The following is a 26859-nucleotide window of genomic DNA, read 5'->3' as shown; positions in this document are numbered from 1 at the left end:
GAGTTTCACCAGGGGAATGTAGCACGTGGGAGAATCATGCTATCCCCTCAGTTCCCCCTCCCCCCCGAACAGGCGCCCCGACCGATCAGAGGAGGCGGTAGTGCAGCGACCAGGACACATACCTACATCCAGCTTCCCACCCGCAGACACAGCCAATTGTGTCTGTAGGGACGCCCGACCAAGCCGGCAGTAACACGGGGATTCGAACCGGCGATTCCTGTGTTGGTAGGCAACGGAATAGACCGCTATGCCCTCTGCTTACTGGTGTGTACTTGCCCTCTGCTTACTGGTGTGTTCTTGCCCTCTGCTTACTGGTGTGTACTTGGTGTGTACTTGCCCTCTGCTGACTGGTGTGTACTTGCCCTCTGCTGACTGGTGTGTACTTGCCCTCTGCTTACTGGTGTGTTCTTACCCTCTGCTTACTGGTGTGTTCTTGTCCTCTGGCTCTACCAGTTAGTTGTCTTGAGTATGTTTGTGTCTTTGTATATTTTCCTCACTTGTGTGGTAATGTCCCAGCCGTCCTCCAAGCTGAGCAGCACAGACGAGCCACTGTCCAGGAGCTCCATCAGAATCAGCGCCAGCTGCAGGATCTTGTGAAGCTACAGGAGATCAACACATGGGCATTTGAGACACAAACAACTCTAGAATACTCATAGAAAAACACACACACAAATACACAAACATGCACACTTGCACACACAAAAAGTTTGTCGATGGTGTAGATTCATTGTAAAAAACTTATTTTGGAATTTTCCTTTTTTTCCTCCCCAATTGCACTTGGCCAATTACCCCACTCTTCCGAGCTGTCCCGGTCGCTGCTCCACCCCCTCTGCTGATCCGAGGAGGGCTGCACACTACCACATGTCTCCTCCCATACATGTGGAGTCACCAGCTACTTCTTTTCACCTGACAATGAGGAGTTTCACCAGGGTGACATAGCGCGTGGGAGGATCACGCTATTCCCCCTCCCCCCCAAACAGGCGCCCCAACCGACCATAGGAGGCGCTAGTGCAGAGACCAGGACACATACGCACACCTGGCGTCCCACCCGCAGACACAGCCAATTGTGTCTGTAGGGATGTCCAACAAAGCCAGAGGTAACACGGGGATTCGAACCGGCGATCCCCATGTTGGTAGACAACAGAATAGACTGCCACGCCACCCGGACGCCCGATTCATTGTAATTTTGAGGCTAGAAGCTGATTCCTGCAGATTAGGGCTGCAAGATATTAGAAAAATCTCACATTACGATATTTTTTTGTGTGTGCAATATATACTGCAATACATAATGCAAGACATTCTGCAATATGACAATATACTGCCGTTTTCACTGGATGAATGGAATAGCTCTATTTGTAAAAAAAAAATTAGTCCGGAAAGATTGGGGTGATTTTGTAGGGGAGCTGTTGCGAAATGTGACAAGTGAACGGCGCCTTTTTTTGCCATTCATAAGGCAAGAGGAGGAGTTGGGAGTCAGACTGACGATGCAAAGAGACGGCTGAGAATAGTGATGCACGGATCAGCTCCGATGTCATCCGCATCCACAAGTACTCATAACAGCATCTTCAGACAGGAAGTGATCCACTGCTTCTCATCCCACACCCTCCCGCCCGCCTGTCATGTGAAAAACAAACAGACCGTCGGGAGTTGCAGAAGCGATATATCGCGTGGTTAGGTAACAATGGGAACAGGTGTCACTTCCCATGTGAAAAGCACATAAATCAATGACTCATACAAAGGAAAGTATTCTGATTACACATGACACCTGATCACACATGACCAGGATTCTCAGTGGGACACATGTAATCGTGATGAGATGATAACATGTTGCACCATGTCTGATCACACGTGGCTTGGGTCCTGGACTGCTCCGTTGGCATGTGGACACTGCTTGGCATCCTGTGCATCATGTTCTTCATAAATTGTATGTCCATTATAATTCTGTTCTCCTCTTTCAATGTTGTATTATGTAAATTGCGTGAACACAACATCCATTGCACGCTGTCCGTCTTGGGAGAGAGATCCTCCTCTGTTGCTCTCCCTGAGGTTTCTTCCTATTTTTTCTCCATGTTAAAGGGTTTTTTAGGGAGGTGTTCCTTATCCGATGAGAGGGTCTAAGGACAGGATGTTGTGTTGCTGTTAAGCCCACTGAGGCAAATTTGTAATTTGTGATATTGGGCTATACAAATAAAATTGATTTGATTTGATTCTCAGTGGGACACATGTAAGTATGATGAGATGGTAACATGTTATACCATGTCTGATCATACATGACCAGTATTCTCAGCGGGACACATGTAAGCGTGATGAGATGGTAACATGTTATACCATGTCTGATCACACATGACCAGTATTCTCAGTGGGACACATGTAAGTGTGATGAGATGGTAACATGTTATACCATGTCTGATCATACATGACCAGTATTCTCAGTGGGACACATGTAAGTGTGATGAGATGGTAACATGTTATACCATGTCTGATCACACATGACCAGTATTCTCAGCGGGACACATGTAAGTGTGATGAGATGGTAACATGTTATACCATGTCTGATCATACATGACCAGTATTCTCAGTGGGACACATGTAAGTGTGATGAGATGGTAACATGTTATACCATGTCTGATCACACATGACCAGTATTCTCAGTGGGACACATGTAAGTGTGATGAGATGGTAACATGTTATACGATGTCTGATCACACATGACCAGTATTCCCAGTGGGACACGTGTAAGTGTGATGAGATGGTAACATGTTATACGATGTCTGATCACACATGACCAGTACTCTCAGTGGGACACATGTAAGTGTGATGAGATGGTAACATGTTATACCATGTCTGATCATACATGACCAGTACTCTCAGTGGGACACGTGTAAGTGTGATGAGATGGTAACATGTTATACGATGTCTGATCACACATGACCAGTATTCTCAGTGGGACGCATGTAAGTGTGATGAGATGGTAACATGTTACACCTTGTCTGATCACACATGACCAGTATTCTCAGTGGGACGCATGTAAGTGTGATGAGATGGTAACATGTTACACCATGTCTGATCACACATGACCAGTATTCTCAGTGGGACACGTGTAAGCGTGATGAGATGGTAACATGTTATACCATGTCTGATCATACATGACCAGTATTCTCAGTGGGACACATGTAAGTGTGATGAGATGGTAACATGTTACACCTTGTCTGATCACACATGACCAGTATTCTCAGTGGGACACATGTAAGTGTGATTAGATGGTAACATGTTATACCATGTCTGATCATACATGACCAGTATTCTCAGTGGGACACATGTAAGCGTGATGAGATGGTAACATGTTATACCATGTCTGATCACACATGACCAGTATTCTCAGTGGGACACGTGTAAGCGTGATGAGATGGTAACATGTTATACCATGTCTGATCACACATGACCAGTATTCTCAGTGGGACACGTGTAAGTGTGATGAGATGGTAACATGTTATACGATGTCTGATCACACATGACCAGTATTCTCAGTGGGACGCATGTAAGTGTGATGAGATGGTAACATGTTACACCTTGTCTGATCACACATGACCAGTATTCTCAGTGGGACACATGTAAGTGTGATTAGATGGTAACATGTTACACCATGTCTGATCACACATGACCAGTATTCTCAGTGGGACACATGTAAGTGTGATGAGATGGTAACATGTTATACGATGTCTGATCACACATGACCAGTATTCTCAGTGGGACACATGTAAGTGTGATGAGATGGTAACATGTTATACCATGTCTGATCACACATGACCAGTACTCTCAGTGGGACACATGTAAGTGTGATGAGATGGTAACATGTTATACCATGTCTGATCACACATGACCAGTATTCTCAGTGGGACACGTGTAAGTGTGATGAGATGGTAACATGTTATACGATGTCTGATCACACATGACCAGTATTCTCAGTGGGACACATGTAAGCGTGATGAGATGGCAACATGTTACACCATGTCTGATCACACATGACCAGTATTCTCAGTGGGACACATGTAAGTGTGATGAGATGGTAACATGTTATACGATGTCTGATCACACATGACCAGTATTCTCAGTGGGACACATGTAAGTGTGATGAGATGGTAACATGTTATACGATGTCTGATCACACATGACCAGTATTCTCAGTGGGACGCATGTAAGTGTGATGAGATGGTAACATGTTATACGATGTCTGATCACACATGACCAGTACTCTCAGTGGGACACATGTAAGTGTGATTAGATGGTAACATGTTACACCATGTCTGATCACACATGACCAGTATTTTCAGTGGGACGTATGTAAGCGAGTTGACATGGTAACATGTTACACCATGTCTGACGCACCAGTTTTGTGGTTACATACATGTCATGTGACTATGATGTGTGTTGGTCATGTCGTGACTATTTATGACATGTGTTGGTCATGTCATGTGACTATTTATGACGTGTTGGTCGTGTCACATGACTATTTATGACATGTGTTGGTCGTGTCATGTGACTATGACATGTGTTGGTCATGTCACATGACTATTTATGACGTGTTGGTCGTGTCACAAGACTATTTATGACATGTGTTGGTTGTGTCATGTGACTATGACGTGTGTTGGTCATGTCGTGACTATTTATGACGTGTGTTGGTCACGTCATGTGACTATTTATGACGTGTGTTGGTCGCGTCATGTGACTATGATGTGTGTTGGTCGTGTCATGTGACTATGACGTGTGTTGGTCGTGTCATGTGACTATGACGTGTGTTGGTCGCGTCATGTGACTATGACGTGTGTTGGTCGTGTCATGTGACTATTTATGACGTGTGTTGTCACATCATGTGACTATTTATGATGCGTGTTGCTCATGTCATGTGACTATTTATGACGTGCTGGTCGTATCATGTGACTATGACATGTGTTGGTCATGTCACGTGACTATTTATGACGTGTTGGTCGTGTCACATGACTATTTATGACATGTGTTGGTCGTGTCATGTGACTATGACATGTGTTGGTCATGTCACATGACTATTTATGATGTGTTGGTCATGTCACATGACTATTTATGACATGTGTTGGTTGTGTCATGTGACTATGACGTGTGTTGGTCACGTCAAGTGACTATTTATGATGTGTGTTCGTCACATCATGTGACTATGGCATGTGTTGGTTGTGTCATGTGACTATGACGTGTGTTGGTCCTGTCATGTGACTATTTATGACGTGTGTTGGTCGTGTCATGTGACTATTTATGACGTGTGTTGTCACATCATGTGACTATATATGATGCGTGTTGCTCATGTCATGTGACTATTTATGACGTGCTGGTCGTATCATGTGAATATGACATGTGTTGGTCGTGTCATGTGACTATTTATGATGTGTGTTGGTCGCGTCATGTGACTATTTATGGCATGTATAGGTCGCGTCATGTGACTATGACGTGTGTTGGTCGTGTCATGTGACTATTTATGATGTGTGTTGGTCACATCATGTGACTATGGCATGTGTTGGTCGCGTCATGTGACTATTTATGGCATGTATTGGTCGCGTCATGTGACTATGACGTGTGTTGGTTGTGTCATGTGACTATTTATGATGTGTGTTGGTCACATCATGTGACTATGGCATGTGTTGGTCACGTCATGTGACTATGACGTGTGTTGGTCCTGTCATGTGACTATTTATGATGTGTGTTGGTCGTGTCATGTGACTATTTATGACATGTGTTGGTCGTGTCATGTGACTATGACATGTGTTGGTCATGTCACGTTGACTATTTATGACGTGTTGGTCGTGTCACATGACTATTTATGACATGTGTTGGTTGTGTCATGTGACTATGACGTGTGTTGGTCATGTCGTGACTATGACGTGTGTTGGTCACGTCATGTGACTATTTATGACGTGTGTTGGTCGCGTCATGTGACTGACGTGTGTTGGTCGTGTCATGTGACTATTTATGACGTGTGTTGGTCGTGTCATGTGACTATGACGTGTGTTGGTCGCGTCATGTGACTATTTATGACGTGTGTTGGTCGCGTCATGTGACTATGACGTGTTGGTCGTGTCATGTGACTATGACGTGTGTTGGTCGTGTCAAGTGACTATTTATGACGTGTGTTGGTTACGTCATGTGACTTTATGGCATGTGTTGGTCGCGTCATGTGACTATGACGTGTGTTGGTCACGTCAAGTGACTATTTATGACATGTGTTGGTCGCGTCATGTGACTATGACGTGTTGGTCGCGTCATGTGACTATGACGTGTGTTGGTCGTGTCATGTGACTATTTATGATGTGTGTTGGTCACGTCATGTGACTATTTATGACGTGTGTTGGTCGCGTCATGTGACTATGACGTGTGTTGGTCGTGTTATGTGACTATGACGTGTGTTGGTCGTGTCATGTGACTATTTATGACCTGTGTTGGTCACGTCATGTGACTATGACGTGTGTTGGTCACGTCATGTGACTATGACGTGTGTTGGTCGTGTCATGTGACTATTTATGACGTGTGTTGGTCACGTCATGTGACTATTTATGACGTGTGTTGGTCGCGTCATGTGACTATGACGTGTGTTGGTCGTGTCATGTGACTGACGTGTGTTGGTCGTGTCATGTGACTATTTATGATGTGTGTTGGTCGCGTCATGTGACTATGACGTGTGTTGGTCGTGTCATGTGACTATGACGTGTGTTGGTCGTGTCATGTGACTATTTATGACGTGTGTTGGTCACGTCATGTGACTATTTATGACGTGTGTTGGTCGCGTCATGTGACTATGACGTGTGTTGGTCGTGTCATGTGACTATGACGTGTGTTGGTCGTGTCATGTGACTATTTATGACGTGTGTTGGTCACGTCATGTGAGTATTTATGACGTGTGTTGGTCGTGTCATGTGACTATGACGTGTGTTGGTCGCGTCATGTGACTATGACGTGTGTTGGTCGTGTCATGTGACTATTTATGACGTGTGTTGGTCACGTCATGTGACTATTTATGACGTGTGTTGGTCGTGTCATGTGACTATGACGTGTGTTGGTCGCGTCATGTGACTATGACGTGTGTTGGTCGTGTCATGTGACTATGACGTGTGTTGGCCGTGTTATGTGACTATGACGTGTGTTGGTCACGTCATGTGACTATTTATGACGTGTGTTGGTCGCGTCATGTGACTATGACGTGTGGTGGTCGTGTCATGTGACTATTTATGACGTGTGTTGGTCACGTCATGTGACTATTTATGACGTGTGTTGGTCACGTCATGTGACTATGACGTGTGTTGGTCGCGTCATGTGACTATGACGTGTGTTGGTCGTGTCATGTGACTATGACGTGTGTTGGCCGTGTTATGTGACTATGACATGTGTTGGTCGTGTCATGTGACTATTTATGACGTGTGTTGGCCGTGTTATGTGACTATGACGTGTGTTGGTCGTGTCATGTGACTATTTATGACGTGTGTTGGTCGTGTCATGTGACTATTTATGACGTGTGTTGGTTGCGTCATGTGACTATGACGTGTGTTGGTCGTGTCATGTGACTATGACGTGTGTTGGTCGCATCATGTAGTGCAGTATTTCTCTACATTATTTCACTGCAGTATTTCTCTACATTATTTCTCTACAGTATTTCACTGCAGTATTTCTCTACATTATTTCTCTACAGTATTTCACTGCAGTATTTCTCTACATTATTTCTCTACATTATTTCACTGCAGTATTTCTCTACATTATTTCTCTACAGTATTTCACTGCAGTATTTCTCTACATTATTTCTCTACATTATTTCACTGCAGTATTTCTCTACATTATTTCTCTACAGTATTTCACTGCAGTATTTCTCTACATTATTTCTCTACATTATTTCACTGCAGTATTTCTCTACATTATTTCTCTACATTATTTCACTGCAGTATTTCTCTACATTATTTCTCTACAGTATTTCACTGCAGTATTTCTCTACATTATTTCTCTACAGTATTTCACTGCAGTATTTCTCTACATTATTTCTCTACATTATTTCACTGCAGTATTTCTCTACATTATTTCTCTACATTATTTCACTGCAGTATTTCTCTACATTATTTCTCTACATTATTTCACTGCAGTATTTCTCTACATTATTTCTCTACAGTATTTCACTGCAGTATTTCTCTACATTATTTCTCTACATTATTTCACTGCAGTATTTCTCTACATTATTTCACTGCAGTATTTCTCTACATTATTTCTCTACAGTATTTCACTACAGTATTTCTCTACATTATTTCTCTACAGTATTTCACTGCAGTATTTCTCTACATTATTTCTCTACATTATTTCACTGCAGTATTTCTCTACATTATTTCTCTACAGTATTTTACTACAGTATTTTACTACATCGTTCCAAAACGCAGCTTATTTTGTTTTGAAGTTTTCCTGTTTACTTTTCTCTTGGATCTGTTCTGCTTTCATTGCTTTTTCTCTTTTTTGTTTTGATTCTCCCCCCCCTTTTCTCCCCAATTGTATCCGCCCAATACCCCACTCCTCCGAGCTGTCCTGGTCTCTGCTCCACCCCCTCTGCTGATCCGGGGAGGGCTGCAGACTACCACATGCCTCCTCCGATGCATGTGGATTCACCAGCCGCTTCTTTTCACCTGACAGTGAGAAGTTTCACCAGGAGAACGTAGCGCGTGGGAGGATCACACTTTTCCCCCCAGTTCCCCCTCCCCCCTGACCAGAGGAGGTGCTAGTGCAGCAACCAGGACACGTACCCACATCCGGCTTCCCACTCACAGACACGGCCAGTTGTGTATGTAGGGATGCCCGACCCAGCCGGAGGTAACATGGGGATTCGAACAGGCGATCCTTGTGTTGGTAGGCAACGGAATAGACTGCCACGCTACCCGGACACCCCATTTATTGCCTCTTAAGACAAAAGGACAACGCAATTGGTGCAATGAGAGTCCAGCCTGGTAATTTGTGCCCGACGACAAATGAAGCTTGAAATATGTTGATATTGGGGAGAATGTAATGACTATTTAGTATTAATACTCCTTAATGACGTATTATTATCTGCTACTACTCAGAACATAAATGTTTATGACTTGGCCCGCTCCATCTGCGGATTCACCACAGTGCCTGTTGATGAAACGGCAACCCACGCATTACTAGCCGAGAATCAAACGAACACGTCAACATGCCTTTCGTCCATACGGAGCAAGAAATGTCAACGCGCCTAGCAGTGAATCGTAGTACATTCTGCTCTGTCAGACAGCGTCTCCTGCAGGTTAATTATCAAAAATGAGAACCGCGCGAGTTTTCCTTTTGTATCAAGCAGAAAGGGAGTTGCAGCATGAGAGTTAATTTGCCTTACTTCACATCGCATGTCCTGTGATGTGACTACTGCGCATGTGCACATGGCGAGGATGCTGCTGGAACGATATACCGTGCGGCTTGACTGCAGATACCACTGTCCTCCAATTCGACATGTTTCATGAAAGCATGCCGGCTGCAAGAGGTCAACAAGACAATGAGCATTTGAAGAGAACTACATGGACTGTCCCTCGACTGTCATGTTACACTACCAGGGTTAGGGTCTGGGGCCAGCTTATCCCAAGGTCAACTTCACATCAAACGCTGATCTGAGAACATCTCACTTACATAAAGTAGGATGTGCTGTACAGATGTAGTTATATTACCCTTGGGAAAGGGCTTCAGAGAGTATCACACAGGATGAGCGGTCAGTGAGCGCAGACCACTGGGTCACTCTCACACGCCAGCTCTCCGGGACATTGCTGCTAAGATGTCCTCACAGGAACAGTTGGCTGGATAGACGTGTCAAAGTATGCAAGGAATGTTGAGTGTGTGTGTGTGAACGTGTCTGACCTGAAGGATCCATTCAGAGTCCTCCAGGGCTTTGAGGAAGGAGTCTTCTGTGTCTGAGGGGGTGGTGCTGGGAACACAGGCCCTCAGCAGCTTCTTAAAGGCAGCTTTCACCAATCTTGTGTCTGCAAAGTCCACCGGCACCAGCTCACAGATGAAAGATGGGTCCAATTTTAAACCCTTGCAAGAAAGAACAGGCCGTCATTGACAAGCGATAGAAATAGTACACGTCATTTAAAACCGGCACTTACATTACATTCCATCTGCTGTCAGGTCTTTGTCAAACCTGTCTGATATGTGCAGGTGAGGGTGGTAGGACTGATGACTTTGGAAATTTAAGAAAAGGAAATTGGAAGAGACACCCTTAAACAGCTACCATGTACTTTGGCAAGGATACGAAAAGCAACTGCAACACAACAAAACTCTTTTGTAATAAATAAATAATAAATGTTGTTTTGTTATGGGGTGGGATTTACAGTCTGTGACAGCAGTCTAGAATCTTCTATAAATTCTCAGCTGGGTTGAGATCTACTAAGTTGGCTGAGGCATGTGGCTCACAGCATAGCCGTGTGCACACCATCCCGGGACCACGTCCCCCTCTGTGGAAGGGAGCGCTATACACCTGGAAACAGACCGCTCCTCTGGGGAGAGATTTGTTGTACAATTTTGTGATTTTTGACTTAGGATTTTAAAGCAAAAAAAAAAAAAGGTTTGCGATGTAGAAAGTGCTGGAATTCATCTTTGTGTCACTGGTACGCAGGATGTAGGACATTCCTCGCTTGGTATAGCTTTGTTGGTGTTTACTACACACTCTAGGAAGCCACATAAATGTAAACCATGCCAGACGAGCGTTCTCCATCTGACTTCAGAGCACGCCAAATGGCTCCCTGACTCAGGTGTTTCCTTTGTCTTGGCAGGACCACTGCATGTGATAAAACCAGTACTCAGTCAGAAAAAAAAAGCCACAAAAATAACAGAAAACATTTTAAACGTCAGCTTTCATTTGTCAGGCAATTATTACCAGATGAGCCATGATTACATTACGAGTCACCCCTCGCTGTAACAGCCCCTTTTAGAAAAAAGTCATTAAACTGAAACGCTGGAGCGAGAGGTGCGTGAAGCACTACAACAGTCCAGCTCTATTATTATCAGATGTTGCTGCACCGCAGGATGATGAAGAGTCCAGGTCAGAGTAAAGGAATTTAATCTTTACTCTAACTGAATTGACTGAACAGTTGATAATTTCATATGTGATGGATTAAGGGCAACAGCTGGAGTGTTTCAGTTCTTCTTTTCTTTGTCTCATGTTTTTTCTACTCATTCCATTCACTGGCTTTATTCTATAAACTCCTTTTACATTGAGGAAACAGTAATGTTCAATACTTATCATTAGCATAATGGATATGTGTGAGCAAACAAGTTCCTCTTAGGAAGTGTTCACTGTAAACACAACCCACTGGATTTGTTAACATCAACTGACTACACAGGTTCACAATACAGGTGCCAGCAGAGCAGGAGATGCTAGACACCCCCTCTGTCTCACCCTGAGATGGGACTTCTCTCCAAAGATGTATAAGGCAGCCTGCTGTTTGGGGAGCTGAGCCTGCAGACTGCTTCTACCTGCAGGGGGCGCCATATCTTTGCCTGCTAACCTGGCGGCCATGTCAGCTGTAGACGAGTGATGGCTGAGCCTGCTGCTGGAGCGCAGACTGGCCCACACACCTGCAAGCACACCAATAAAACACAGGCAACAAATAAACTCTGAGTAGAGTTAGAAATAGTGTGCGACTACATCTGAATGATGAACAACACATGACATGCTGACTTTTACAAGATCACATGCACTGCCATGCAATATCTCCCCTGCATGAACACTGGATATCGGCCATTAGATGGTGTCTAAATAAATGTGAGGCCATAATAATCAGGTCTATCCCCATGACTAAGATGTCAAGTTTTATGTGCTGTATTTGGCTTTCTAATTTTTATGGAATGCTGAGTCAATGGAAAGAAAAGGAAACAAGATAAAAAGGTGTGATATTTGGATCAAAATGGCTGCAATTTTACCTCACATGAAACCCCCCATGAAACCTCATATGAAACCTCCCATGAAACCTCTTATGGAACACCACATGAAACCTCACATGAAACCTCTTATGTAACCGCACATGAAACCTCACATGAAACCCCCCATGAAACCTCATATGAAACCTCCCATGAAACCTCTTATGGAACCTCACATGAAACCTCTTATGGAACATCACATGAAACCTCTTATGTAACCTCACATGAAACCTCACATGAAACCTCTTATGTAACCTCACATCAAACCCCCCCATGAAACCTCATATGAAACCTCCCATGAAACCTCTTATGGAACCTCACATGAAACCTCTTATGTAACCTCTTATGGAACCTCACATGAAACCTCATATGAAACCTCTTATGGAACCTCACATGAAACCTCTTATGGAACCTCACATGAAACCTCTTATGGAACATCACATGAAACCTCTTATGAAACCTCACATGAAACCTCACATGAAACCTCTTATGGAACCTCACATGAAATCTCATATGAAACCTCATACGAAACCCCATATGAAACCTCACATGAAACCTCTTATGGAACCTCACATGAAACCTCATATGAAACCTCTTATGGAACCTCACATGAAATCTCATATGAAACCTCATACGAAACCCCATATGAAACCTCACATGAAACCTCATATGAAACCTCTTATGGAACCTCATATAAAACCTCATATGAAACCTCACATGAAACCTCATATGAAACCCCATATGAAACTTCACATGAAACCTCATATGAAACCTCTTATGGAACCTCATATGAAACCTCATATGAAACTTCACATGAAACCTCATATGAAACCTCTTATGGAACCTCATATGAAACCTCACATGAAACCTCACATGAAACCTCATATGAAACCTCCCATGAAACCTCTTATGGAACCTCACATGAAACCTCTTATGGAACATCACATGAAACCTCTTATGTAACCTCACATGAAACCTCACATGAAACCCCCCATGAAACCTCATATGAAACCTCCCATGAAACCTCTTATGGAACCTCACATGAAACCTCTTATGGAACATCACATGAAACCTCTTATGTAACCTCACATGAAACCTCACATGAAACCTCTTATGTAACCTCACATGAAACCTCACATGAAACCCCCCATGAAACCTCATATGAAACCTCCCATGAAACCTCTTATGGAACCTCACATGAAACCTCTTATGTAACCTCTTATGGAACCTCACATGAAACCTCATATGAAACCTCTTATGGAACCTCACATGAAGCCTCTTATGGAACCTCACATGAAACCTCTTATGGAACATCACATGAAACCTCTTATGAAACCTCACATGAAACCTCATATGAAACCTCTTATGGAACCTCACATGAAATCTCATATGAAACCTCATACGAAACCCCATATGAAACCTCACATGAAACCTCTTATGGAACCTCACATGAAATCTCATATGAAACCTCTTATGGAACCTCACATGAAATCTCATATGAAACCTCATACGAAACCCCATATGAAACCTCACATGAAACCTCATATGAAACCTCTTATGGAACCTCATATAAAACCTCATATGAAACCTCACATGAAACCTCATATGAAACCCCATATGAAACTTCACATGAAACCTCATATGAAACCTCTTATGGAACCTCATATGAAACCGCATATGAAACTTCACATGAAACCTCATATGAAACCTCTTATGGAACCTCATATGAAACCTCACATGAAACCTCATATGAAACCTCTTATGGAACCTCACATGAAACCTCTTATGGAACCTCACATGAAACCTCTTATGGAACATCACATGAAACCTCTTATGTAACCTCACATGAAACCTCACATGAAACCTCTTATGTAACCTCACATCAAACCCCCCATGAAACCTCATATGAAACCTCCCATGAAACCTCTTATGGAACCTCACATGAAACCTCTTATGTAACCTCTTATGGAACCTCACATGAAACCTCATATGAAACCTCTTATGGAACCTCACATGAAACCTCTTATGGAACCTCACATGAAACCTCTTATGGAACATCACATGAAACCTCTTATGAAACCTCACATGAAACCTCATATGAAACCTCTTATGGAACCTCACATGAAATCTCATATGAAACCTCATACGAAACCCCATATGAAACCTCACATGAAACCTCTTATGGAACCTCACATGAAACCTCATATGAAACCTCTTATGGAACCTCACATGAAATCTCATATGAAACCTCATACGAAACCCCATATGAAACCTCACATGAAACCTCATATGAAACCTCTTATGGAACCTCATATAAAACCTCATATGAAACCTCACATGAAACCTCATATGAAACCCCATATGAAACTTCACATGAAACCTCATATGAAACCTCTTATGGAACCTCATATGAAACCTCATATGAAACTTCACATGAAACCTCATATGAAACCTCTTATGGAACCTCATATGAAACCTCACATGAAACCTCACATGAAACCTCATATGAAACCTCCCATGAAACCTCTTATGGAACCTCACATGAAACCTCTTATGGAACATCACATGAAACCTCTTATGTAACCTCACATGAAACCTCACATGAAACCCCCCATGAAACCTCATATGAAACCTCCCATGAAACCTCTTATGGAACCTCACATGAAACCTCTTATGGAACATCACATGAAACCTCTTATGTAACCTCACATGAAACCTCACATGAAACCTCTTATGTAACCTCACATGAAACCTCACATGAAACCCCCCATGAAACCTCATATGAAACCTCCCATGAAACCTCTTATGGAACCTCACATGAAACCTCTTATGTAACCTCTTATGGAACCTCACATGAAACCTCATATGAAACCTCTTATGGAACCTCACATGAAACCTCTTATGGAACCTCACATGAAACCTCTTATGGAACATCACATGAAACCTCTTATGAAACCTCACATGAAACCTCATATGAAACCTCTTATGGAACCTCACATGAAATCTCATATGAAACCTCATACGAAACCCCATATGAAACCTCACATGAAACCTCTTATGGAACCTCACATGAAACCTCATATGAAACCTCTTATGGAACCTCACATGAAATCTCATATGAAACCTCATACGAAACCCCATATGAAACCTCACATGAAACCTCATATGAAACCTCTTATGGAACCTCATATAAAACCTCATATGAAACCTCACATGAAACCTCATATGAAACCCCATATGAAACTTCACATGAAACCTCATATGAAACCTCTTATGGAACCTCATATGAAACCGCATATGAAACTTCACATGAAACCTCATATGAAACCTCTTATGGAACCTCATATGAAACCTCACATGAAACCTCATATGAAACCTCTTATGGAACCTCACATGAAACCTCTTATGGAACCTCACATGAAACCTCTTATGGAACATCACATGAAACCTCTTATGTAACCTCACATGAAACCTCACATGAAACCTCTTATGTAACCTCACATCAAACCCCCCATGAAACCTCATATGAAACCTCCCATGAAACCTCTTATGGAACCTCACATGAAACCTCTTATGTAACCTCTTATGGAACCTCACATGAAACCTCATATGAAACCTCTTATGGAACCTCACATGAAACCTCTTATGGAACCTCACATGAAACCTCTTATGGAACATCACATGAAACCTCTTATGAAACCTCACATGAAACCTCATATGAAACCTCTTATGGAACCTCACATGAAATCTCATATGAAACCTCATACGAAACCCCATATGAAACCTCACATGAAACCTCTTATGGAACCTCACATGAAACCTCATATGAAACCTCTTATGGAACCTCACATGAAATCTCATATGAAACCTCATACGAAACCCCATATGAAACCTCACATGAAACTTCATATGAAACCTCTTATGGAACCTCATATAAAACCTCATATGAAACCTCACATGAAACCTCATATGAAACCCCATATGAAACTTCACATGAAACCTCATATGAAACCTCTTATGGAACCTCATATGAAACCTCATATGAAACTTCACATGAAACCTCATATGAAACCTCTTATGGAACCTCATATGAAACCTCACATGAAACCTCACATGAAACCTCATATGAAACCTCCCATGAAACCTCTTATGGAACCTCACATGAAACCTCTTATGGAACATCACATGAAACCTCTTATGTAACCTCACATGAAACCTCACATGAAACCTCTTATGTAACCTCACATGAAACCTCACATGAAACCCCCCATGAAACCTCATATGAAACCTCCCATGAAACCTCTTATGGAACCTCACATGAAACCTCTTATGGAACATCACATGAAACCTCTTATGTAACCTCACATGAAACCTCACATGAAACCTCTTATGTAACCTCACATGAAACCTCACATGAAACCCCCCATGAAACCTCATATGAAATCTCCCATGAAACCTCTTATGGAACCTCACATGAAACCTCTTATGTAACCTCTTATGGAACCTCACATGAAACCTCATATGAAACCTCTTATGGAACCTCACATGAAACCTCTTATGGAACCTCACATGAAACCTCTTATGGAACATCACATGAAACCTCGTATGAAACCTCACATGAAACCTCATATGAAACCTCTTATGGAACCTCACATGAAATCTCATATGAAACCTCATACGAAACCCCATATGAAACCTCACATGAAACCTCTTATGGAACCTCACATGAAACCTCATATGAAACCTCTTATGGAACCTCACATGAAATCTCATATGAAACCTCATACGAAACCCCATATGAAACCTCACATGAAACCTCATATGAAACCTCTTATGGAACCTCATATAAAACCTCATATGAAACCTCACATGAAACCTCATATGAAACCCCATATGAAACTTCACATGAAACCTCATATGAAACCTCTTATGGAACCTCATATGAAACCGCATATGAAACTTCACATGAAACCTCATATGAAACCTCTTATGGAACCTCATATGAAACCTCACATGAAACCTCATATGAAACCTCTTATGGAACCCCATATGAAACCTCACATGAAACCTCTTATGGAACCCCATATGAAACCTCACATGAAACCTATGGAACCTCACATGAAGCCTCACATGAAACCTAACGAACTGGCGATCACCATGTTGGTAGACAACGGAATAGACCGCTATGCTGTCCGGTCGATCAACTAAAAACAACTTTGTGCTGTAAACCAGGAAAAGAGGAGTTTCGTTTTCTTTGGATCAGGTCTGAGCTGCCGTGACTGAGAGCCGATCTCCTCAGGCCGGCCCGGCCTCACATGGCTGACGGACCACAACCGGCCCGGCCTCACATGGCTGACTGACCACAAGTAGCTGTGCTAAGCCAACACATTAACAACAGTGAGGAAGGGGGGGCACATTAGAACAGCCACTTGGTTTTTGGAAAACCACTACTCCCAGAGGGGGGGCACCCTCAAAGTCATTCATGATTAGTACTATGGTTCTTCACGAGGTCTTGGTAAATGCAGGAATAGCACAGTACATGTCTAGGTAACAGAATGCACAGGTGGGTTAGAGAAAGGAGGAGCCATGAAGCTGCAGATGCGTTAGAACACGCTGTGCACGGGGTTTGCAGTGGGGAAACAGACAGGTTCACTATACCTTGGTTGTGGATTCTCCCTTTATTGGCAGGTTTTTGGTGTGAGTGAGTAAACAGTTTATCCTTGTACCCAAGCACTGAAGGGTGTTGTGTACAGGAGGAAAAGAAGAAGAAGAGAGAGAGGAAAGAAGATATTACCAAAAGAAGAAAAAAAGAAAAAAAACAAATCTGACGGACATTACAAATAGGTACACACCCAGCCCTGTTAACTGTACATGACCCTGAATACCAAGTCATATGGCCATCTGGATAGTTGCAGTAAGAGACACGATGTCTGGACCCCCCCCCCCCAACAGTGACAGTAGCTGTGGTCACGTGGACAATATTTCTTCAACCGCCTAAAATCCCTCTGATTAGATTCCAACTTGACTGTTAACATGGATGTAAATGAAGTGACCAGATCAGATGTGCGTTTACATGCCCCAAAGCACTTATCAGCAGACCTTCCAACTGTTAATACAATTTTCAAGATGGACCCACATCGTGTCCTGGGAACAATATTTGCATTTCTGCTGTTCTGTCTAATTATTCAGCAATCATGAGCAGCAAACGGGGGAAAAAGTCGGCTGAATAATGTTACACAAGTTCACACAGGGCGTTACACAATGACAGTTCATAAAAACAGTAAGACAAAGCTTATAACACATAGTCGTACAGAGATATCGCGCCATAATCCACTAAACACAGCTGTGTATTCTGAAAAATGAAGCTGGACAATTCAATTAGGACGACTGAAATGAGGCTGCGGCTGAAACTTTACTGGATCTTGTGCTTGTTAAATCCAGGCTGTGCAGCCTGACAGGGTGAAAACAAGCTTCCATCAACATGTTTCCATCTCTACAGAGCTGGGGAGGTGATGGGGAGATGATGTGGAGGTGATGGGGAAGTGATGTGGAGTGGAGGTGATAGGGATGTGATGGGAGGTGATGGGAAGGTTTTGTGGAGTGGAGGTGATGTGGAGATGATGTGGAGGTGATGGGGAAGTGATGTAGAGGTGATATGGAGTGGAGGTGGTAGGGATGTGATGTGGAGGGGAGCAGATAGGGATGTGATGAGGAGGTGATGTGGAGTGGAGGTGATGTGGATGTGCTGTGGAGGTGATGTGGAAGTGATAGGGAGGTGATGTGGATGTGCTGTGGAGGTGACGTGGAAGTGATAGGGAGGTGATGTGGAGGTGCTGTGGAGGTGATGGAGATGTGATGTGGAGTGGAGGTGATGGGGAAGTGATGTGGAGGTGATGGGGATGTGCTGGGGAGTGGAGGTAATGGGGAAGTGATGTGGAGTGGAGGTGATGTGGAGGTGATGGGGAGGTGATGTGGAGGTGATGGGGATGTGATGGAGACATAATTTTTTTGTGATGCACACGTGTGTTGTATAACTTGCATGCTTGATTTGCGTTACTAAAGCGGTCCAGTGTGCTGGTGCTTGGAGTGACCAATATGGACGAGTCACAATTCAGCACTTTTCTCACATTTCATATAGCAAATTAAAAGGACACTATAATACACATCATATATATTAAATAGGTTTTGTTGAATATTTGACATAAGTTGTTTCTGTTTCCATAATAGATTTGCTGAGAAGCACAACGTTACTTGTACTCAAAATGTTCCCAACCATGACCGTAAAAACTAAATAGTTTCACTGCACATTACTGTACAACACTTTACATCACTGTACATTATTGCACAACACTGTAAATTACTGCACATCACTGTACAACACTGTACATTAATATAATCACTGTAAATGACTGTACAACACTGTACACCACTGTGTAGTACTGTAAATCAGTGTAAATTACTGTACAACACTGTACATTACTGTATATCACTGTACGTTACTGTACATCAGTGTAAAACACTGTACATTATTGTACAGCAGTGTCCAAACCTGCTCCTGCAGAGCTACCATCCTGCCAGCTTTCACTCCAACCCTAATTAATTATAACATAGCAAGATGGCCGCCATGGGGCTTGGCCCAGTTCCTGCTCTGCGGTACGTGTTGTGCTGCAGAGTTTAATGTATACCAAAAACAAATTCCACCGGCCTCAGTCGCGTGGCTAATAAAACAATCTCATGTCATCTAAAAAAAATGAACACACCTGAGTCCACTAATTACTGACTGACCAAGACCCTGATTAACTGAACTGGATGAGTTAAATGAGGGTTATTATGGAAATGGTTTCATCAAAGTAGGAATTACGTCACATATTCAACAAACCTTATTTAATACATGATGTTTATTATGAACCTGGGACGTAGGTTTCCTCCCACAGTCCAAACACATGTAGGTCAGGTGACCCAGCCGAACTAAATTGTCCACAGGTGTGAATGTGTGTGTGTGTGTGTGTGTGTGTCGGCGGCGTGTCCAGGGTGTCTCCCCGCCTGCTGCCCAGTGACTGCTGGGATAGGCTCCAGCATCCCCGCGACCCTGAGAGCAGGAGAAGGGGTTCGGATAGTGGATGGATGTTTATTATAATGTCATTTTAATTTGCTTTATAAAATGTGAGACAGGATTGCTGAGTTGCAACTCTCTCGTCCTTTTTGGCTGCTCCGAGCCCCAGTACACTGGACCGCAGTGGGGGCGTGTGCATGCAACTTACTCAAGTGTGTGTGTGTGTGTGCATTAAAAACACATGCATGTTTCTAAAAAATTACCTCCATGTCACCTACTGGGCTCCATACATCTCACATGTGATAAGAAACGAAACATGGAGGACAGTTTAATTCACAAAACTATCAATGGCGTCATTAAGACCACCCGGTGGGTGAGTTGGTTAAGTGGTGGTGCACTGTCGTTCACTGTAACAGTACAGAGAAAAACTTACATCACCACTCATACTCCCCCCACGTGAGGCAAACATGCAGAAAGAATATATTATTCCAACAAGGACAAATGATGGGATTAAGTGTTTACAAATATTAGAATCTAATATTTTCCTGTTACACCACGTCTCTCAACCTCACTCAACATTCCTTCTGATCAGGCTGGCCCGCACCAGTGTCTTCCCACTGAGGTGGTTACATGAGGCATTTTATTCCAGTTGGGCTATTATTCTGATTAGTGGAATATGAGGGTCCATGTAAATGTTATTCTGATTAGTGGAATATGAGGGTCCATGTAAATGTTATTGTGATTAGTGGAATATGAGGGTCCATGTAAATGTTATTGTGATTAGTGGAATATGAGGGTCCACGTAAATGTTATTGTGATTAGTGGAATATGAGGGTCCACGTAAACGTTATTGTGATTAGTGAAATATCAGGGTCCATGTAAATGTTATTGTGATTAGTGGAATATGAGGGTCCATGTAAATGTTATTGTGATTAGTGGAATATGAGGGTCCACGTAAATGTTATTGTGATTAGTGGAATATGAGGGTCCACGTAAACGTTATTGTGATTAGTGAAATATCAGGGTCCATGTAAATGTTATTGTGATTAGTGGAATATGAGGGTCCATGTAAATGTTATTGTGATTAGTGGAATATGAGGGTCCATGTAAATGTTATTGTGATTAGTGGAATATGAGGGTCCATGTAAATGTTATTGAGATTAGTGGAATATGAGGGTCCATGTAAATGTTATTGTGATTAGTGGAATATGAGGGTCCACGTAAATGTTATTGTGATTAGTGGAATATGAAGGTCCACGTAAATGTTATTGTGATTAGTGGAATATGAGGGTCCACGTAAATGTTATTGTGATTAGTGAAATATCAGGGTCCACGTAAATGTTATTGTGATTAGTGGAATATGAGGGTCCACGTAAATGTTATTGTGATTAGTGGAATATGAGGGTCCACGTAAACGTTATTGTGATTAGTGAAATATCAGGGTCCACGTAAATGTTATTGTGATTAGTGGAATATGAGGGTCCATGTAAATGTTATTGTGATTAGTGGAATATGAGGGTCCACGTAAATGTTATTGTGATTAGTGGAATATGAGGGTCCACGTAAATATTATTGTGATTAGTGGAATATGAGGGTCCACGTAAATGTTATTGTGATTAGTGGAATATGAGGGTCCACGTAAATGTTATTGTGATTAGTGGAATATGAGGGTCCACGTAAATGTTATTGTGATTAGTGGAATATGAGGGTCCATGTAAATGTTATTGTGATTAGTGGAATATGAGGGTCCATCTATATGTTATTGTGATTAGTGGAATATGAGGGTCCATGTAAATGTTATTGTGATTAGTGGAATATGAGGGTCCATCTATATGTTATTGTGATTAGTGGAATATGAGGGTCCATGTAAATGTTATTGTGATTAGTGGAATATGAGGGTCTATGTAAATGTTATTGTGATTAGTGGAATATTAGGGTCCATGCAAATGTTATTGTGATTAGTGGAATATGAGGGTCCATGTAAATGTTATTGTGATTAGTGGAATACGAGGGTCTATGTACATGTTGTTGTGATTAGTGGAATATGAGAGTCCATGTGAATGTTATTGTGATTAGTGGAATATGAGGGTCCACGTAAACGTTATTGTGATTAGTGGAATATGAGGGTCCACGTAAACGTTATTGTGATTAGTGGAATATGAGGGTCCATGTAAATGTTATTGTGATTAGTGGAATATGAGGGTCCATCTATATGTTATTGTGATTAGTGGAATATGAGGGTCCATGTAAATGTTATTGTGATTAGTGGAATACGAGGGTCTATGTAAATGTTATTGTGATTAGTGGAATATGAGGGTCCACGTAAACGTTATTGTGATTAGTGGAATATGAGGGTCCACGTAAACGTTATTGTGATTAGTGGAATATGAGGGTCCACGTAAATGTTATTGTGATTAGTGGAATATGAGGGTCCACGTAAACGTTATTGTGATTAGTGGAATATGAGGGTCCACGTAAACGTTATTGTGATTAGTGAAATATCAGGGTCCATGTAAATGTTACTGTGATTAGTGGAATATGAGGGTTCATGTAAACGCAGCCAGTGTAACAAATGACGGCTGTTCCCTCTGAAAAGAGCAAGAGAATGATTGCATCACCGCATGCAAAGAAAATGATAAGGATTATTATCGTGTGTTGAACAGAACATATGGCTGCTAGTTTCTGGGAGGACAAAAATACTGACGATGAATTCTTTAAACATGACTGCACTGCATATCCAGCTGTGTCACTAAAATCACCCCTTGCTATGTTGTAACAGCGTAGATTTTAAAGTAGGAGGTGAACTCCTCCATGTTGAGGAGGAGGGGTGTTGCTAGACCTGCTGAAACATCTATGAGCATGTGCTGTATGTAGCAACAGCGTTAACTTTGCCAACACCAACGCCCCTGACGACAGTGAAACATGTGAGCTGGTGTTTATGCATCTCGTTCAACCTGCAGAGTTCAGACACCTTACAACACTACACTTTCCTGAGTGTGTGTGTGTCTGGCTGCATGCAGTCAGCGTAGAGCTGAATAAACTCTTCATTCTTTACATCTTACTCAAGCCGCTCAAATGACCATATGTCCACCATACTTCTATCTGCAACCAGTTGCTATATAGCTCTTTCTTTTTTCCCCCCTATTTCTCCCCAACTGTACTTGGCCAATTACCCCAATCTTCTGAGCCGTCCCCGTCGCTGCCTCAGCCCCTTTGCCGATCTGGGGAGGGCTGCAGACTACCACATGCCTCCTCCCCAGTCACCAGCCGCTTCTTTTCACCTGACAGTGAGGCATTTCACCAGGGGGACGTAGTGCGTGGGAGGATCACGCTACCCCCCACCCCGAACAGGCGCCCCGACCAACCAGAGGAGGCGCTAGTGCAGCGACCAGGACACATACCCACATGTGGCTTCCCACTTGCAGACACAGCCACTTGTGTCTGTGGGGACTCCCGACCAAGCCAGAGGTAACACGGGGATTCGAACCAATAATCTCCGTGTTGGTAGGCAATGGAATAGAGCGCTACGCTACCCGGATGCCCCGCTATATATCTTTCTGAGCCATACTTATTTAAATCTGCATTATTTTATCACACTCTCCCCATCTCGCTATAGAGCTTGTACGCACAGTCGTACACGCTGTGACTAGCTTATGTCCACATTTTATATATATATATATGTGTGTGTGTGTGTGTGTGTGTATGTATGTATGTATGTGGCTATATACACACACATATCTCTATATATATAGATATATCTATATATATAGAGATATGTGTGTGTGTGTGTATGTATGTATGTATGTGGCTATATACACACACATACACTACCGTTCAAAAGTTTGGGATCACATTGAAATGTCCATATTTTTGAAGGAAAAGCACTGTACTTTTCAATGAAGATCACTTTAAACTAGTCTTAACTTTAAAGAAATACACTCTATACATTGCTAATGTGGTAAATGACTATTCTAGCTGCAAATGTCTGGTTTTTGGTGCAATATCTACATAGGTGTATAGAGGCCCATTTCAAGCAACTATCACTCCAGTGTTCTAATGGTACAATGTGTTTGCTCATTGGCTCAGAAGGCTAATTGATGATTAGAAAACCCTTGTGCAATCATGTTCACACATCTGAAAACAGTTTAGCTCATTACAGAAGCTACAAAACTGACCTTCCTTTGAGCAGATTGAGTTTCTGGAGCATCACATTTGTGGGGTCAATTAAACGCTCAAAATGGCCAGAAAAAGAGAACTTTCATCTGAAACTCGACAGTCTATTCTTGTTCTTAGAAATGGAGGCTATTCCATGCGAGAAATTGCTAAGAAATTGAAGATTTCCTACACCGGTGTGTACTACTCCCTTCAGAGGACAGCAGAAACAGGCTCTAACCAGAGTAGAAAAAGAAGTGGGAGGCCGCGTTGCACAACTGAGCAAGAAGATAAGTACATTAGAGTCTCTAGTTTGAGAAACAGACGCCTCACAGGTCCCCAACTGGCATCTTCATTAAATAGTACCCGCAAAACACCAGTGTCAACATCTACAGTGAAGAGGCGGCTGCGGGATTCTGGGCTTCAGGGCAGAGTGGCAAAGAAAAAGCCATATCTGAGACTGACCAATAAAAGAAAAAGATTAAGATGGGCAAAAGAACACAGACATTGGACAGAGGAAGACTGGAAAAAAGTGTTGTGGACGGATGAATCCAAGTTTGAGGTGTTTGGATCACAAAGAAGAACGTTTGTGAGACGCAGAACAAATGAAAAGATGCTGGAAGAATGCCTGACGCCATCTGTTAAGCATGGTGGAGGTAATGTGATGGTCTGGGGTTGCTTTGGTGCTGGTAAGGTGGGAGATTTGTACAGGGTAAAAGGGATTCTGAATAAGGAAGGCTATCACTCCATTTTGCAACGCCATGCCATACCCAGTGGACAGCGCTTGATTGGAGCCAATTTCATCCTACAACAGGACAATGACCCTAAACACACCTCCAAATTGTGCAAGAACTATTTAGAGCAGAAGCAGGCAGCTGGTATTCTATCGGTAATGGAGTGGCCAGCGCAGTCACCAGATCTGAACCCCATTGAGCTGTTGTGGGAGCAGCTTGACCGTATGGTACGCAAGAAGTGCCCATCCAACCAATCCAACTTGTGGGAGCTGCTTCTGGAAGCGTGGGGTGCAATTTCTCCAGATTACCTCAACAAATTAACAGCTAGAATGCCAAAGGTCTGCAATGCTGTAATTGCTGCAAATGGAGGATTCTTTGACGAAAGCAAAGTTTGATGTAAAAAAAATCTTATTTCAAATACAAATCATTATTTCTACCCTTGTCAATGTCTTGACTCTATTTTCTATTCATTTCACAACATATGGTGGTAAATAAGTGTGACTTTTCATGGAAAACACAAAATTGTTTGGGTGATCCCAAACTTTTGAACGGTAGTGTATATATATAGAGATATGTGTGTGTGTGTGCTTACCATTTCCATATATATGCTCACATATATAAAATGTGAACACTGACCTTTTGAAGATTTTTGTGTATCGGAACTTTGTGTGTCCAAACTATCACCTCTACCAGCCTGCCATGAATGAGTGACAAAAGCTGTTTTTACACGACAGCTGCCAGGAGGACTTGCCTCTCAGCCGCTGTGGTGCCGGTGTTTGGTGCGAGTAGGAAAAGCAAGGACAGCTCTCACCTCCTCTGGTAAAGCTGTTTGAGAAGGGAATGTCTAAATAGACAGGGGCCATCTTTGGTATCCTGGATGTCCTTCTTTCACTGCCTGAAGACAACACATACACACAAATCAATACACAGGATACGCGCCCCCTTGTGAGGGGGACATGAACTGATGTAGAAAACTGGTTCGGTGTGATGAGCTGGCTGGGGACTACGTGGACAGGGTCATGTTATGTACGTGGGTCAGTTATAAACAGCAACGTCATACTGCAGTGTGTGATGAAGTATTCTGGCCTCGCTGGTCAATCTGTACTGAAGTCCTTCTGACAGGGAATCCTATTTTCCCACTGACAGTCCACTCATCTGACCCCTGCAGACTCTTACCGGCTCAGACCTCAGATGGATGGTCTTCACGATGGTATGGAGGGTTTCTGACCCAGTTCCCATGGGCAAAAGGCATGTGATGGTTAAATTGGGAACAGAAACGCTGATAATGTACTTGCATGTGTGTGTGTATGTGTGTGTCAGCATCCTGTATGCAGCTTTTGTAACGGCTGCTGCACAGTGGTCTTGTCAGGATGGGGTGAAGGCTGAGGGGACTGGTGTCTTGACCCCGGGCTGCCCTGTTGCTCTTACATAACCTCATATTGTAAAACAGTTCCTTCCCATCACAGCCACATAATGGCTACCTCTCACAGACACAGACACACACTACAGCAGAGGAAGCCCAGGAGATAAGCCACCCAAAAACAAGACAATGACCAAGAAAATAGCAAAGAAAACAAGAGTGAGCACAACACAAAAACAAGTCAGAAAGTGCAAGCCTGCATTAGTTTTATCAGAAGAAAGGTGTGCCACCTGCAGACACACAACACAAATCCTGACCAGCCAGCACCAGAAGCACCAGGTTCACGATCAGCTGCACACATACTGATGCACACACATGCTCAAGTTGTCCCCCCCGCCTTTTTCTCCCCAGTTGTATCCGGCCAATAACCCCGCTCTCCCGAGCCGTCCCAGTCACTGCTCCACCCCCTCTGCTGATCTTGGGAGGGCTGCAGACTACCACATGTCTCCTCCCATACATGTGGAGTCACCAGCCAGTTCTTTTTACCTGACAGTGAAGAGTTTCACCAGGGGGACGTAGCGCGTGGGAGGATG

General features: G+C 42.9%; 1 protein-coding gene across 3 annotated transcripts in view; it reads right to left on the bottom strand.

Annotated features, from left to right (window-relative positions):
- Positions 1–26859, bottom strand: part of sbf2 (SET binding factor 2) — a 364253-nt gene that overhangs the window by 36867 nt on the left and 300527 nt on the right. Inside the window, exons 29-33 of one of the 3 annotated variants that reach the window (XM_056278149.1) lie at positions 25718–25801; positions 17626–17700; positions 11447–11625; positions 9907–10083; positions 498–599 (exon numbers count right to left, since the gene is read on the bottom strand). In XM_056278149.1, coding sequence (XP_056134124.1) covers positions 498–599; positions 9907–10083; positions 11447–11625; positions 17626–17700; positions 25718–25801 — 617 coding nt within the window. The remainder of the gene's footprint in view (positions 1–497; positions 600–9906; positions 10084–11446; positions 11626–17625; positions 17701–25717; positions 25802–26859) is intronic. The other 2 variants (XM_056278150.1, XM_056278151.1) reach the window with 2 other exon arrangements.

Source organism: Lampris incognitus, chromosome 4, assembly GCF_029633865.1.
Source record: "Lampris incognitus isolate fLamInc1 chromosome 4, fLamInc1.hap2, whole genome shotgun sequence".
Classification (NCBI taxonomy): domain Eukaryota; kingdom Metazoa; phylum Chordata; class Actinopteri; order Lampriformes; family Lampridae; genus Lampris; species Lampris incognitus.
This window is presented reverse-complemented; position numbering and strand designations above follow the sequence as displayed.